This window comes from Vipera berus (genome assembly GCF_964194415.1).
Source record: "Vipera berus genome assembly, chromosome: 8".
Classification (NCBI taxonomy): Eukaryota; Metazoa; Chordata; class Lepidosauria; order Squamata; family Viperidae; genus Vipera; species Vipera berus.
In genome coordinates this window covers 23,306,598-23,320,691 of record NC_138211.1, presented here as the reverse complement: position 1 = coordinate 23,320,691, position 14,094 = coordinate 23,306,598, and the positions used below count along the sequence as shown (strand labels likewise).

Sequence of the window (14,094 nt, the reverse complement as noted above, 5' to 3'; positions counted from 1 at the left end):
AGGATTCTTCCCTGAATCTTTGCCAGCTTATCTCTCTTACTGGAGATAGCCATGGGGGTTCAGGACCCCCCTTTGGAAGAAAGTAGATTCTGGCATGATGTTGTGGTTCCGATAAATGAGACAATTCAAACAAATTGCAGGCATATTATTTATCTAAAAGGTCTTAGTAATGAAACGAAAGATCAGCACTCATGGAGGGATGCCAGAATCTGAAATCTCCTCCCCCCCAAACCCTTCATAACACACACACAATCCCCACCCTTATCTACACATCATAAATCACATTATCCAATTAGTTTTACATATGAAGTTACACTTCCCCTTCTGCGCAGGGCTTAATCTTATCTTCTCAAGATAGCTGTTGAAGTTTCCCTCTCTTCAAGATTCAAAGCGAAGCAGTTTAAACAAAAGGCTGTCTCCTATACTGTAAGTGCAAAAACGTCAATGTTAGCAGCATTGACAGCATGTGCGAAACCATTCCCTCCCCTGCAGCTGCACCATTGCCATTCTGTGGAGCCAGAAAAGTTGGGGACTGCTGGTTTAGTTTATTGTCATTCAAACTATAGACTGGATAATTTTAAATTATGAAAAAGGAAAAAAAACACCAGTGTGGAATATTCTGAGAAGTATTACCTGTTATATTTTAAAGGCAGGAAAACACAGTTGATATAAAACGTATTTATTTCAAATACTGTTTTCTCCTTTTGAAGGAAAACATTTGCAACCAATGTTTTCCAATGTCCAAAGACAGGCGTTTGAGGATACAATTAATTTTGTCACCTAGCTCTAAAAGAATGGAGTCAAAAATACTAGAATGTTAGTGTGAAGCTGATTAGAAAAAGATACCTATATGATTTGGGAAATTAATCAGAAAAAATCAGGAAGAATAGATTTATTGGAAATATGTTTATTTTCTTGCTAAAACATACTTGCAAATACTCAAACAAGGAAGATGCTAGGCGGTGGCTGAAAATGTCCCTTCAAAGCATTAGGGGAGGTCACAAGCATCAGAGGTCAAGAAAACAGAACAGATCCTATTGTCCAGCTGCATCATGCCACAGTCCTCTATTTTTTATGGACAAAACAGAAATCAAGAGGAATATGCTGGTTGGGCCTTCTGAAAAACTGCATGAATGAGGAAGGAGGACTGCATGGAAAAACTACAAGCCTTGTTTGGAAGCACCTGATAAGATGCCAAAAATAATCCCAAAGCCTGAATTATGTAGAACAATGGAAATATAAATGCATTTGGGCAATCCAACTGGCTTGATCTTTTGCTCCCCAGGTTTAATTACACCTATGTACGACTGGCACATGGCTGTAGGTTTTCCTAGGAAATTGTCATTTTCTGAATCTTCTTAGCCACTGTCAAGGGACTAGAGGGAGGGATTGAGGGAGAAAGAGAGCTGCAATGGCATAATTAGGATTGGTGCCACTGTGAACACCTTCAATCCTTTTCCTCCCCTCCCCCCGCCCTTTCTATCCACCTTGCTACATCTATAACTTATATGGTACTAGTTCCAGAGAACTATAGTATTAGAAAACTAAAACTTGTAATCAGTTAATATATCAATCTGAGCTGCTAATTTCTGGGGTAGCATGATCAATAAGCCAAGGAATTCCTGTAAATTGCTGACTAGAGAGAGGCCACTTAGGAATAATCCAGTTCCTTCCCTCCCCCTCCACCACAATCAAAAGACTAAGGAACACCAACACCAGCAGGACAGATGGGAGCGAAGCTGTGCAGCAGTTGCAATATCTGTTAAACACGCCCTCACAAATAGTACTCTTGGTCCCCTGCAGAGAGTCCATCTCTACCTTAGGTCTGTTCTGATGCAGTCTCTGAAGCTCACTCATCACTGCTCACCTATCCAAGTTTTGGTGAGGCATGCCAGTCTCTCATCCCAGTTCGAATCATGGATGAAGACAGATTTATCATAGGCAGAGCTGGCATTTAAGAGTATCAGCAGAGATGGAGGTACACCTGGATCTTAAGACAAGGTGATGAGTTAGAAAAGGATTCCTTTGCTGCCTCCCTCTGCTGTCACAGCCTTGACTCTCCCCTCTTCCTCCCCGCCACCCCCCCTCCCAATTCGACAGGATGAGGATATGTCACAGGCTGCAGCAGACTTCTGAATAACATGTTGGGGATTCACATTCCAAAACTATGTGGAGCTAAGACAAAATATTTTTTTTTATTTAATGCATATTTTGAAATAATCAGAATTAAATGTAGTCAATAGTTACTTTAAATGTATTTAAATTTCTGGCATATTTTGCACTCGTAGCTTTTGAGATCTGCAGCTAACTTTGTGGCTGCTAGCTGCAAAACCTGCATGTCTGAATCCACAAAGTGAGCTGTGAATATCAGCTAACTGTAGAAACGCTGCATCTCTTTCCTGCTGCTTTGTTCTGAAAAGCCCCCCTGCAAGAAATGCTTAGAGAAAGGGTAGCTGTGAGACTGCACTTCAGGAGTGGGCTTTGTCCTGTGAAGGGAGGTGGGGAGGCCAGCTAAGATTCAGGCTGAAAATAAAAGTCCACCAGATGAGAAGATCCTGGATTCTTTATCAGCCCAAGGGGTTCGTTGGCTTTGGAAGAAGTGCAGAGGAACCAGCCTGGGTTGGCAGCTGACTCAAAACGCCATATTCCATCTTTATTAGACATGAAGAAGGTGAAGCGTGTGGAGGCTTCTTTATCTTTGCCCAGGTCTGTGATGTTGATGTTCTGAGGAGAAGAAAGAGGTTTTCAGGGAAGGGAACAGCCTCACAGAGAGGGGGGTTCTTGGAGGCCTCTGTGTTGAGAAGAGGCCAGGAAGCTCTCCTCCTGCAGCCTGCTCAGCTGAAAAGTCGCCATGAAGGGGGCTTCCGATAGCAAAGACAAGGGACGCTACTGATGGTGAAGGAACCCTAAGCTACCATACGTGTTTACCTGAGGAGAGCATAAGCCGTCCTGAGTCTTCGGAGAAGGGCGGGATATAAATGGAATTAAAATAAAATAAATAAAATAACATGGATTCTTCTTAATGAGAGGGATTACAGGGTAACCAGGATCACAGTTGTGGAGCAGAGAGAGAGAGCATAACCATTTCCACACAATTTCCCATTGCTTTCTTGAAGCTCAGTCCTTGAGAAACTACTAAAGTCCTCAGGAGAAACTTGACTAGAAACTGAAGAAAAAAATGATGATGCGTGCTTTTACGTGTGTGGAAATACTGCTTTTTTAATATAATAATTACTTAAGTTTTATGAATACCATTTAATTTATGGAGGAACTTACATAATAGTGATTGACCAGGTATTTAAATGAGTGGCATGATTAGTTTCGTGCATAAAATTTATGAGCTTTCTAATCTTAGTTTTCTGAAAAACAACACTACTGTTTTCCCCAAAATGAAAGAATTCTATCAGCACTATTGCAAATTGACAATTATCATGCCTCTGGAGATTCCAGTTATGAATGAAGGACCTAAAAAGTGGCACAGCAGGACAACCTTGCCCCACCAGCGGGAACTGCTGAGCAGGAGCTGCAGTGAGTCAAAATGAGTGACGTCAGGCTCAAACTCCTGTAGAGGCAGAGCAGGGAGGTGGTTCTTAAGAAAAGGGGGCCTTTGAGGTGGGAAATCCCACCAGGGAGTCTGGGTCCTCTTAAGCCCCACCCGTTGCAGCAGAAGTCTTAGCCCGGGGCACCCCAACCTTTCTGACTTTGTGGACTGGCAGGCGGGGGGAGAGGAAATGATGCTGTGCACACATGCAGTGTGTGGTGGGCACTTGCACGTGAGGCTCCATTTGTGCAAGTGATGGGTGGGCAAATGGAGCTTCTTGTGTGCGCAAGTGCCTGCCGCTTGCACAAATGCAGCTGTGCATGCTCGCCTGCCACTTGTGCGGCCTGGTTCCAAACAGGCCCAAGCCCAGTGCAGGACACAGTCTGGGGACCCCTGTCTTGGGTCCACAGCCTCCTCCCTCCCACCAGCCATCTGACACCTCCATTGAGTCTCCTCTGTGGGTTTCTGTCTGTATGAATGTATGAGAGAAATGAACAAAATAAAAAAAGAGTGTCTCTATCTCCCCAAGTCCATCTTGAAGAAAAGTGGTGCCATCTGTTTCACTTTGAAAGTAGCTGCGAATTAGGAGAAGAAAAGGAGAAGCTCCCTCCCCCCACAAAAAAATGGGATGGGTTGAGGGTACAAACTGGCCTGCACTGCTCCTTTACACATGCCATGGGTCATGCAATGCTCTGATCCACAACCTGGTTACCTGGCTGTAATCTTTGCTAGGAGAGGCTTCCATACAAACACATCACTTGTCTAAACCAGGGCTTTTCAACCTTTTCACCCATTGTACCACTTTTAGGATATGGCAACATCCGAGTACCACCAGTCACCTAGCAAGGTGTCAAAAACTTGATGACCAAAAAAAGGGGAAAAAAGTCATGAAGTACAGGTAGTCCTCGACTTACAACAGTTTGCTTAGTGACTGTTTGAAGTTACAATGGCACTGAAGAAAGTGCCCCCCAAGCCACAACCAAGCAAGACACCTGCCTGCTTGCCCAGCGGCGCTCTTCCTCCTGTCTGAGGTTTTCATTGTTGTGAACATTTTTGTTGAGGATTGGCAGCAGGGGTGGGGTGTGTGTGTGTGTGTGTTTGGTTTTTATTCCCCCTATCTGCTGGGTGGTTGCAGCAGGTTTTGGTCACTTCACATGACCCTGGGACACTGTGACCGTCATAAATATGAATCAGTTGCCAAGCATCTGAATGTAAATCACAAGGCCCTGGAGATGCTCTAACATTCCAGCTGATCGGCGCTTCTTCTGGGCGCAGCAGAAGCGCCAGTTTCAGTGCCCCGCCTGGCGCTGATCCTGGCGCTTCCACTGAGTCCTGACAGCCCTGCAGCTCCAGCCGTCTCTTGCTCAGGCTTGTGCGGTGCTGCCACCAGTTCAGCTCATTCCCCTCCCCCACTACCACTTTTCTAGGATGGTCATGTACCACCTGCCAGGTGCCAATGTACCACAGGTGGTACCCGTACCACTGGTTGAAAAGCCCTGGTCTAAATGATGTTGCAATATCTCTCCCTCCCCTCCCCCCACGTGTGTACACACAGAGAGGTCTGTTGTCCAATCACTGTGTGTAGGAAGTACCAAGTAGTAGCTCAGATAAAGGTGGTCTCGGGCAAGGTCAGACCATTGCTTCTCACCTCCAACTGCAGCTCAGGCGGGGACCCAGGAGAGCAGGCCAGACAGCTCTTTCCACCCTGAATGCTCAGGATGACGGGGAAGTTCTCTTGGCCAAAGGCCCGGTTATGGACCCAAAAAATCTTTTCTGGAAGGGAGAAAAAGAAAGCAGGAGAGACTGGACAGCCTGAAAAAAAATCCAGCTTTGTTTGTGTATTTCCTTCATCCACTGAGCATTTTATTTTATGGATTGATTTAGTTAAGTGCTTCATCCCTCCAGACCAGTGGCGTAGCGTGGGTTGTCAGCACCCGGGGCAATTTGCGCCCCCTAACCCGGTGACGTCATGGCACCGCCGAAAAGACGCGCCCCGCAGCGGCGTAGACTTTCCAAGAAGAGTCACGCGCATGCGGGATGTTTCCGGGTCCCTCTCGAGGGCGGCTGGGCGGGGCTCCGACCTGCAAGAGCCGCTGCATTCAAGCTCGCACGTGAGCCCCGCTAAATAAAGCCACGCATGCGCACGAAGCTAGGCCAGCCGGCCGGCGGGTCCGTCTTCGCTCGGCCAAGCCTGCCGGGGCGCCTGCGGGGCGCTTGCGGTTGGCCTGAGCATGGGCGGAGAGTTGGGCGCTTCTATTTATTTTATTCAGTTTATGTGGCCGCCCATCTCACCTGCCGGACTCGTTTCGCTTTGCAAGAAAGAGCAGCTCGAGAGCGGAGCCAAGCCGACTCTGTGCAGCCCTTGGGGCTCCCTGAGCAGCTCAGTGCGAGCGCGCCCCCCCAGATGTTGCGCCCGGTGCGGCCGGCCCCCCCTGCACCCCCCACGCTACGCCACTGCTCCAGACAGAAATTTCCTTCCCTCATCAGTTTATTTTTTGAACAATCTTGCAAGATGAATTATGTTTGGGAGACATTCAGGAATCCCCGTGGCTGAACCTCTCTGTTCCCATGAAAAATGCCATGAATATCTCAGTCCCAATCCCATAAAAAAACCTGTGCTCACGTTCTCCAGAGCAATAGAAGACGATTGGGGAGGAACTGAGGAACTGATATGAAATGTCTGAATGACATTCTTCATTCGATGCTATTTCTTTGAAAGGAATAGAAGCCACCTTGAAAAGAAGTTGCCCACAGCCACTGCAAAATGAGATGGGGTGCTCCCCACAACTGCCCCGGGACTGCAGCTCTTTCCTCCCCAGGATTGCTTAAGAGTCTTGCAATGTACTTTAATGTGATTAAGGTACTGAAACAGTGTTGCCAAACCCTGCATATACTGTAGTTCCATGCATACCTAACTAAATCAAGGTAGAGTTATTTCTTTCTCATCCTTTCTATTTTCCCAAGATTCAAATGCTTTTTTCTGCAATGGATGGCATTCTCCTTCCCCTTCTCTGAGTCAAACCAACATTTTTTCACAAGTGGGGAGGAAACCTGGAGGAACTTTTTTTATAAATAAGATCTGGAATAAAGAATCCACATTAGGGGTCTAGCCACAGCAAAGTTGGGGAAATGGGGTGACAGCTGTTGGGGGTGAAAAAGAAATGAGACACTGTAAAAGCCAAAATGAAAATGAAAGTGCTCCCCCCTTCCCATCAGCTGGGGTAGCAAGGAAGCCAGGCGGCAGAAAACTAGCATCTCAGCCATTGAAAAGTATAACTTCTACCATCGGTTTCTTTTTGAAAAAAATTCTAACATCTCACAATAAATAACCTATTTGTGTTTGTCTATTTGAATCAAGCAGATACAGTGAGAATAGAATAGAATAGAATAGAATAGAATAGAATAGAATAGAATAGAATAGAATAGAATAGAATAGAATAGGAGTTGGAAGGGACCTTGGAGGTCTTCTAGTCCAGCCCCCTGCTCAAGCAGGAGAACCTATATCAAACTGGTGGATGTCCAGTCTTTTCTTAAAAAACTCCAGTGATGGAGCGCCCATGATTTCTGGGGGTAAGCTGTTCCACTGGTTGATTGTCCTCACTGTCTGGACGTTTCTTCTTAATTCCAGGTTGCTTCTCTCTTTGATCAGTTTCCAACCATTGTTTCTCATCTTTCCCTCTGGTGCTTTGGTGAACAACCTGGCTCCCTCTGCCTTGTGGCAGCCCCTCAGATACTGGAACACTGCTATCATGTCTCCCCTATTTCTTCTTTTCCTTACACTAGCCAGACCCAAAAGAAAAAGAGCAAGCTACAAATGTGTGCAAACCATCCCACCTCACCATAAGAAACCTCTACGTTGCCAGGGAACTCCTCCAGCCTCTTAAGGGCTTGAACACCCAAGGGTGGTTTTAGGAGGAAAGCCTGCAAAGAATCTAGGGTGCAGAGGTGATTTCTTATCCTTCCTCAATGCAGTTTAAGGAAAAACTCACCTTCCAGTGCAGAGTTGGGGGCTTGCAAGTATCCAGCTATTAGTTCATTGTTCTGAAGGTAGAGGGATTTCTGGTTTACATCCCACAGTCTAAAATGTCAAGATTTGTGTTTTAAAAGAAAAGTCCTACTTTTTTCTCTCTTCAGCCATAAATCTGTATGTTGGTTCTTGTGGGGAAAATAGGAGGAGGAAGGTGTACCAGGTATATTTGCTATCTTGAATCATTTATAAAAATAACAAAGGTGGGATAAAAATAAATAAAAAATATTATACAGCAGGTAGGCCCAAATGCTTCTTGTTGATTTAAGAGCTGTCTGATTTTTTACAGTATGAGCTGTTGTTCATCCACTCTCAACTCCTGCCTTTGCCTATTCGCTCAAATCTCCTTTGGGCAGGAAAACTAAAGCAAAGTCCTCATATTCATAATGGGAAAAAACCCATACTGAACTCTACCTTTATATGCCACTCACTCCATTTGTAGTTTTTGGTAGCTTACAAAACCTAAAATCAATACAATTCTAAACTATTAAATAAACACCAGAAAAACACTGGTCCAAAAAGCAGACCTATGCCTTAAGTCCCTTCTCTAAAGCTTCCCTTCCAGTGGCAAATCCTTTTATAACACAGGCTTCACCATGGAGAAAATGGTGCTACCAATTGATACTATAGTAAATGTATTCATAGTGGGACCTACAATTTGAGTCTCACAAACAATCTCAAAATGGTGGGGCAGAATATTCTGGTAATGTCATGACAGCTTAGAGGAGGAACATCAGTTCATCTCTCCTAAAGGAAGCAAGATTTTTGGGCAGAAGAAAGTTGTTTCCATCCATTCAGAGATTCTTTAGGTCAGAGTCCGTCTTTGTCTCAAGAGGATGGGGGCACCCGGTTTTTAGTGAAATGAGCAAACAGGTGCTTAGTGGGACTCAGTCCCCTTCTCTGTGGGGCTTCAGGTCCCTTCCTAGAGGGAGGAGAATGGGGAGAGGCCTCTCTGAGGCTGGTGAGCTCTAAGATGTGGAAGGCTCTCCGTGGCCTCCCTCTTTGCCCCTTGCCCAAGTGGCTCCCCCAGGAGCACAGGACACTTACCGTGACTTGAAGATGGCTCCCTGAGCCCAGGCCTCCTTCCTGGCTGCACACAGAACAGAAAGCAGGAAAAGGACAGCTTTATTTGTTGAAAACCAGCCAGACTCCATTGTGTCCAACAAATTGATCATCTCTGCTGGCTTAGCCCGGCTGACTTTTTTTATACAGTCCATGACAACCACATAACTGGAATGTACGTTATTGCCAGACATGACAGTTCTGTAATGAAACCTGCTTAATTTCCAACAGCTTTTGTGCATGTTGCAATTCATGTTGCAACTTTGGTTGCTGAAATTAAACTTCCCCAAAGTAATAGAACGGGTTCCCATTGCTATACACAAACGGGAACTGAAACCACAGCACATAAATGAAAGTATAGATTCAACTTGAAGTTGTATTCATAACAAAGAATATAGATATTAAAAAACTGTATTCAAAATAAACTAAGATGGGAGGTGCAGCCAGGAACTCTTATTACCAAATAATACAGAGTTCTCAAATAGTCTCTCCTTTAAAAAGTCATTAACTTTTCTTTTCATCCTTTTATTACAAAGATTTTCCCTTTCCCAAAAGTAAATGTTATCAGAACACAGCAAGCATCTTGTCTGACTGCATGGCCTACACAAGCCAAGAATTATCACCTTCCAAGGGCACCACCATACCTGGCTGAGCCAGCTGCTCCTCTCCTTGTGAGTTGCCCATGGCTTCCCCTTATTTCAGCTTCAGCTGGAACCTCTGAAGGGTTTCACCCACCAAGCTATGGAACAGCCGGAACTATCTGAAAAGGCGTGACCAAATCTCCATGATTTGGGTTTTAAAATGTAGATCTTGACTGCTCTTTTATAAGGATGGCTCTCTTAAATTTGGTGCAAATTTTAAATACTTTGTTATAATAGATTGTTCTTATTTCATTGGCTATTTTTGTTGGACATCAGCTTTTGATTCAATTCCAATAACAGGATTACTTTATATGTAGTGATTTAATGTTGTTTTGAAAATTCTTGTTCAATTTTACAATAAATGTTTCTTTCTAGTTCTTTTTTCATTTGTTCTTCATGGTTGTTTTATTAAGTATCTATTGAAATTAAATTAAAAAATTTAAAAGTGTAGTCTAGTCTGAGAATATTCTTTTGTCATGGTTCCGATAGATGAAACCCATCAAAAGAACTTCAAGGCAAGAATTCTTCCTTAAAGAACATTTTATTCAGGAAACAAAGTATCAGCACTAGATGTTGAACCCAAAACTAGTTTCCCTTTCCCCCCCTGAATACAAAGTAACAAATTCCAATTCCCTCCCCCCACCCCCAAGCAGTCATAAATCACGTTCTCCAATTAGCCTGAAACAAGGGCTTTCTCCCCAGTTCCTCAGCCCACCAAAACATCATCAATTCATCCTTGGGTTCCCACAAAGCAGCGTTTATTATTATGGGTAGCTGAGCTCAGCATTCATCCCAACGCCCCCCCCCTTCTGCACCTGACCTCTAAATAGAAGGAAAAGCAGGTTAAAAGCAAAAAGAGAAAATGGCTGCAATTTTCATCAGTTGTCAGAGCGGGAACATCCAATGTTTACAGTGTTGACATCCGCCCCCCCATACAAAAACAATATGTCAATGCTGCTAACATCGAATGTTATTGCTTGACAAGAGATGAAGAAGCAGCCATTTCATATGTTAAAATTGTGTATTGCTTTAAGAGATAGGGTTAAGGCTGGGAGGAGGGAGGAGGAGGATTGTAGCTCAAGGCCATGAAATTAAAGAAGATGAGACCTTGGCAGGTTTTCTAATGGAAGGGAAACGGATTCTTTAAATTAATTGGAGAATATGATTAATGACAAAATTAGAAAGGTGGAGAGTTGTGTTTTAATATATTGTGCAAGGGGCGGAGATTTCAGATTCCAGCTTCCTTCGAGCAAGCATTTGCCGGTGTATTAGGCTAATAAAGGACTTTTAAGGTAAACAATGCCTCAGAGTCACTTGAAAAGCCCATACGTAGGAACCTTGACATCATAATTCCTGCAATTCAAACAAAATCATAGGTTAGGGGTTGCCTCTTGGTTTATTTGGGTGTTTATCATAGAATTTATTAATGAGCCTGTCAGCTTTTACATCACTAAATTTACCCATGGCTTCAGATAATCGATATCCTTTCCACTGCACTAAGTACTGTAATAATAAATAATAAATTAATAATAATAATAATAATAATAATAATAATAATAATAATAATAATAATAATAATAATAATAATAATAATAAGTTGGAAGGGACCTTGGAGGTCATCTAGTCCAACCCCCTGCTCAGGCAGGAAATCCTATACCATTTCAGACAAATGGCTGGCCAGTCTCTTCTTAAAAACTTCCAGTGTTGGAGCATTCACCGCTTCTGGAGGCAGGTTGTTCCACTGGTTAGTTGTTCTAACTGTCAGGAAATTTCTCATTAGTTCTAGGTTGCTTCTCTCCTTGACTAGTTTCCATCACCCAGATACTTTCATTTTGTTCTAAACCTCCTCCCACCCCTTCACCCATTGGTCAAGCATTTGGGAAGAAGAGGGTCCCTGAGGATATTCAGGTATTGGGTTGAATTCTTTTCCTGTGGCAATTTTAAAAGGAATAAAACCGGTGCTGCTGTGAACAGAGTTATTGTAAGCTACCTCTGCAAAAGGGAGGAGGTCAGTCCAGTTCCATGTAGCATCTGAGGTATTGCCCTACCATTTATTTATTATTTATTAATTCGGTTTATATACCGCCCTATACCCGAAGGACTCAGGGCGGTTTACAGGGCAGTATATAAAAACAATACAATATAAAATTAAAATAATATAAAATTAAATATAGCCCCAAAAAGTCAAAATCATAATTTAAAATCATTAAAACCCCTCAGTCCAGGCCAGATAGCTCAAAGAGCCAGGTTTTTAGGTCCCGACAAAATGAACGAAGATCGGGGGCAGTCCAGAGTTCCGTTGGCAGTTGATTCCATAGGGCAGGCGCACCCACAGAGAACATTCTCCCCCTGGGGATCACCCGCCGGCAATCCTTGACCGGCGGTACCCTGAGGAGGCCCTCCTTGTGGGAGCGCACAGGACGATGGGAAATTGACACTGGCAGCAGGTGCTCCCTCAGATAATCCGGGCCCATGCCATTTAGGGCTTTATAGGTCATCGCCAGCACCTTGAATCTCACTCGGAGGGCAACTGGAAGCCAATGCAGCTCGCGAAGAAGAGGTGTTACACAGGAGTATTGGGAGACTCCCATCACAACTCACACGGCTGCATTCTGCACCAGCTGAAGCCTCCGAGTGGTCCTCAAGGGCTCCATGTAGAGAGATACATTAAAGATACATTTTATTAGGAAACAAAATATCAGCATTTACGTAGGTGAACCCAAGAGTAAAAATCCCCTTGCACTGGTTACAAAGTTACTATTGCAATTCCCTCCCCAGATTGCTGTCATAAATTACATTCACCAATTGTTGCAAAACACGGGCTCTCCTCACAGCTTTCCAGCCCGCCAAATTGTTATCAGCACTGACCTTGATTCTCAAACCAGGGGGGCCTTTGTACAGGTTCGCCTGGTGTGCCAGTTGCGCCCGTTTTTGGGCAGAGATGCCCTATGCACGGTCACCCATGCCCTTGTCACTTCTTGCCTGGATTACTGCAATGCTCTCTACATGGGGCTCCCCTTGAGGTGCACCCAGAGGCTTCAACTGGTGCAAAATGCGTGTTAGATGTTTTGTGCCAGCCATGGCAGTTACCCAAAAAGGTCATCAGATGGGAGCAAAGAGGCTTCTTTGCTTCCACTGATGAGTCAGGGGTCCCAGGCCCCTGCAGCCCCATTGGCGAGAGAGTTTTATGGTTAGGGAGGGGCTGAGACCCCCCATAAATACCTCTGCTCAAGGGGCTGCTCTTAGTTCAGCTTCTTGTTCTGTTCCAGTTATGCTATGCTAGCTTGCTCTCTGTTCTTTTGTTCTCTCTCACATGCAGGCATGGATGCCTCCATGCCAAGTAATTCTTTCTCTGTAATCTATCATTAAATAAAGCTTCATATGATTGCATCTCTGCGTTCTGCTTTTCACTTGGAAGCACCTTAACGATCCATCGACCTCGTGAGACCATCTCACAATGCGGCCGTGCAAGTGCTTATGGGAGTATCTTGTTACTCCCATGTTACACCACTCCTGCGCAAGCTGCATTGGCTTCCAGTTGCCCTCCGGGTGCAATTCAAGGTGCTGGCAATTACCTTTAAAGCCCTACATGGCTTAGGCCCAGGCTACTTGCAAGACCACCTGCTGCCATTGTCAACCTCCCATCGCCCGGTTCGCTCCCACAGAGTCGGCTTCCTCAGGGTGCCGTCGGCCAGGCAATGTCAGCTGGCGACCTCCAGGGGGAGAGCCTTCTCTGTGGGCACACTGACCCTCTGGAATGAACTGCCTCCAGAGCTGCGGACGACCCCTGACCTTCGATCCTTCCGCCGTGACCTGAAGACATGGTTGTTCCAACAAGCGGGCCTGGACTGATCATGGTTTTTAAATTTGGTTTTTATCGGTTTAAATTGTCCTTTATTTCCTTATTTATTGTTTAATTCTTTTTTAATCTTTGTATTCTATGTTTTTTAATTTTTTATTGTTGTGAGCCGCCCTGAGTCCTTAGGGAGAAAGGTGGCATATAAATTTAATAAATAATAATAATAATAATAATAATAATAATAATAATAATAATAATAATAATAATAATAATAATAAACATATGAATTGTTTTGGCTGAGAACTACACATCCCCCACCCCTCCTCCTCCATCTAAAATCTCTAAACTAAAAGGTGACAACGAAGACAAACTGAAAATGGCTTCAGTTCAGTTTGTGACAGTGTTGACACCCCTCTTCTTTGTGGCAGCCTCTCAAATATGGAATACTGCTATCATGTCACCCTATTTCTTCTTTTCTTTAGCCAAACCTAAGTCCTGCAGCCGTCCTTCATATCTTTTAGTCTTTTCCCAAGGTCTCAACATCTAAGCTTGTAAGCCGCCCTGAGTCTTCGGAGAAGGGCGGGATATAAATGGAATTAAAATAATAAATAAATAAATAAATCTTTATTGTAGTATGGTGACCAAAATTGGTTGCAGGTTTCCAGGTGTGGTTTCACTAGGATTTTATAAAGCAGTACTAATACTTCACGTGATCTTGATTCCATGCCTTTGTTTATGCAACCCAGGATTGTATTAGCTTCTTTGGCTGCTGCTGCACATTGCTGGCTCATAATCAAGTGATCATCCACTAGGACTCCAAGGTCCCTCTCACAGTTACTGTTTTTGAGCCAGATCTCACCTAATCTGTACTTATATCTTTGATTTTTCCTGCCTAAATGTAAAATTTTGCTTTTATCCACATTAAACTCATTTTGTTGTATAGGGCCCATTGTTCCAGTTTGTCAAGATCTTTTTGAATCCTGAGCTTGTCTTCTGGGGTGTTGGCTATTCCTGCCAGTTTAGT

At 44.1% G+C, this 14,094-nt stretch overlaps 1 protein-coding gene across 2 annotated transcripts; it reads right to left on the bottom strand.

The window, feature by feature from the left end:
- Positions 1 to 231: 231 nt before the first annotated feature.
- LOC308671675 (interleukin-1 receptor antagonist protein-like) lies at positions 232 to 9,479 on the bottom strand. 2 transcript variants are annotated; one of them, XM_081334070.1, is made up of 5 exons: positions 9,275 to 9,479; positions 8,616 to 8,658; positions 7,531 to 7,619; positions 5,190 to 5,314; positions 232 to 2,724 (listed from the first exon to the last, which is right to left on the bottom strand). In XM_081334070.1, exons 1-5 carry the CDS (start codon positions 9,312 to 9,314, stop codon positions 2,512 to 2,514), a joined length of 510 nt encoding a protein of 169 aa, XP_081190196.1. In that variant the 5' UTR covers positions 9,315 to 9,479; the 3' UTR covers positions 232 to 2,511. The 2 variants fall into 2 exon arrangements, with proteins under 2 accessions (XP_081190196.1, XP_081190195.1); XM_081334069.1 differs by lacking the exon at positions 9,275 to 9,479 and having other exon boundaries at positions 8,616 to 8,818.
- Between the last annotated feature and the right edge of the window lie 4,615 nt (positions 9,480 to 14,094).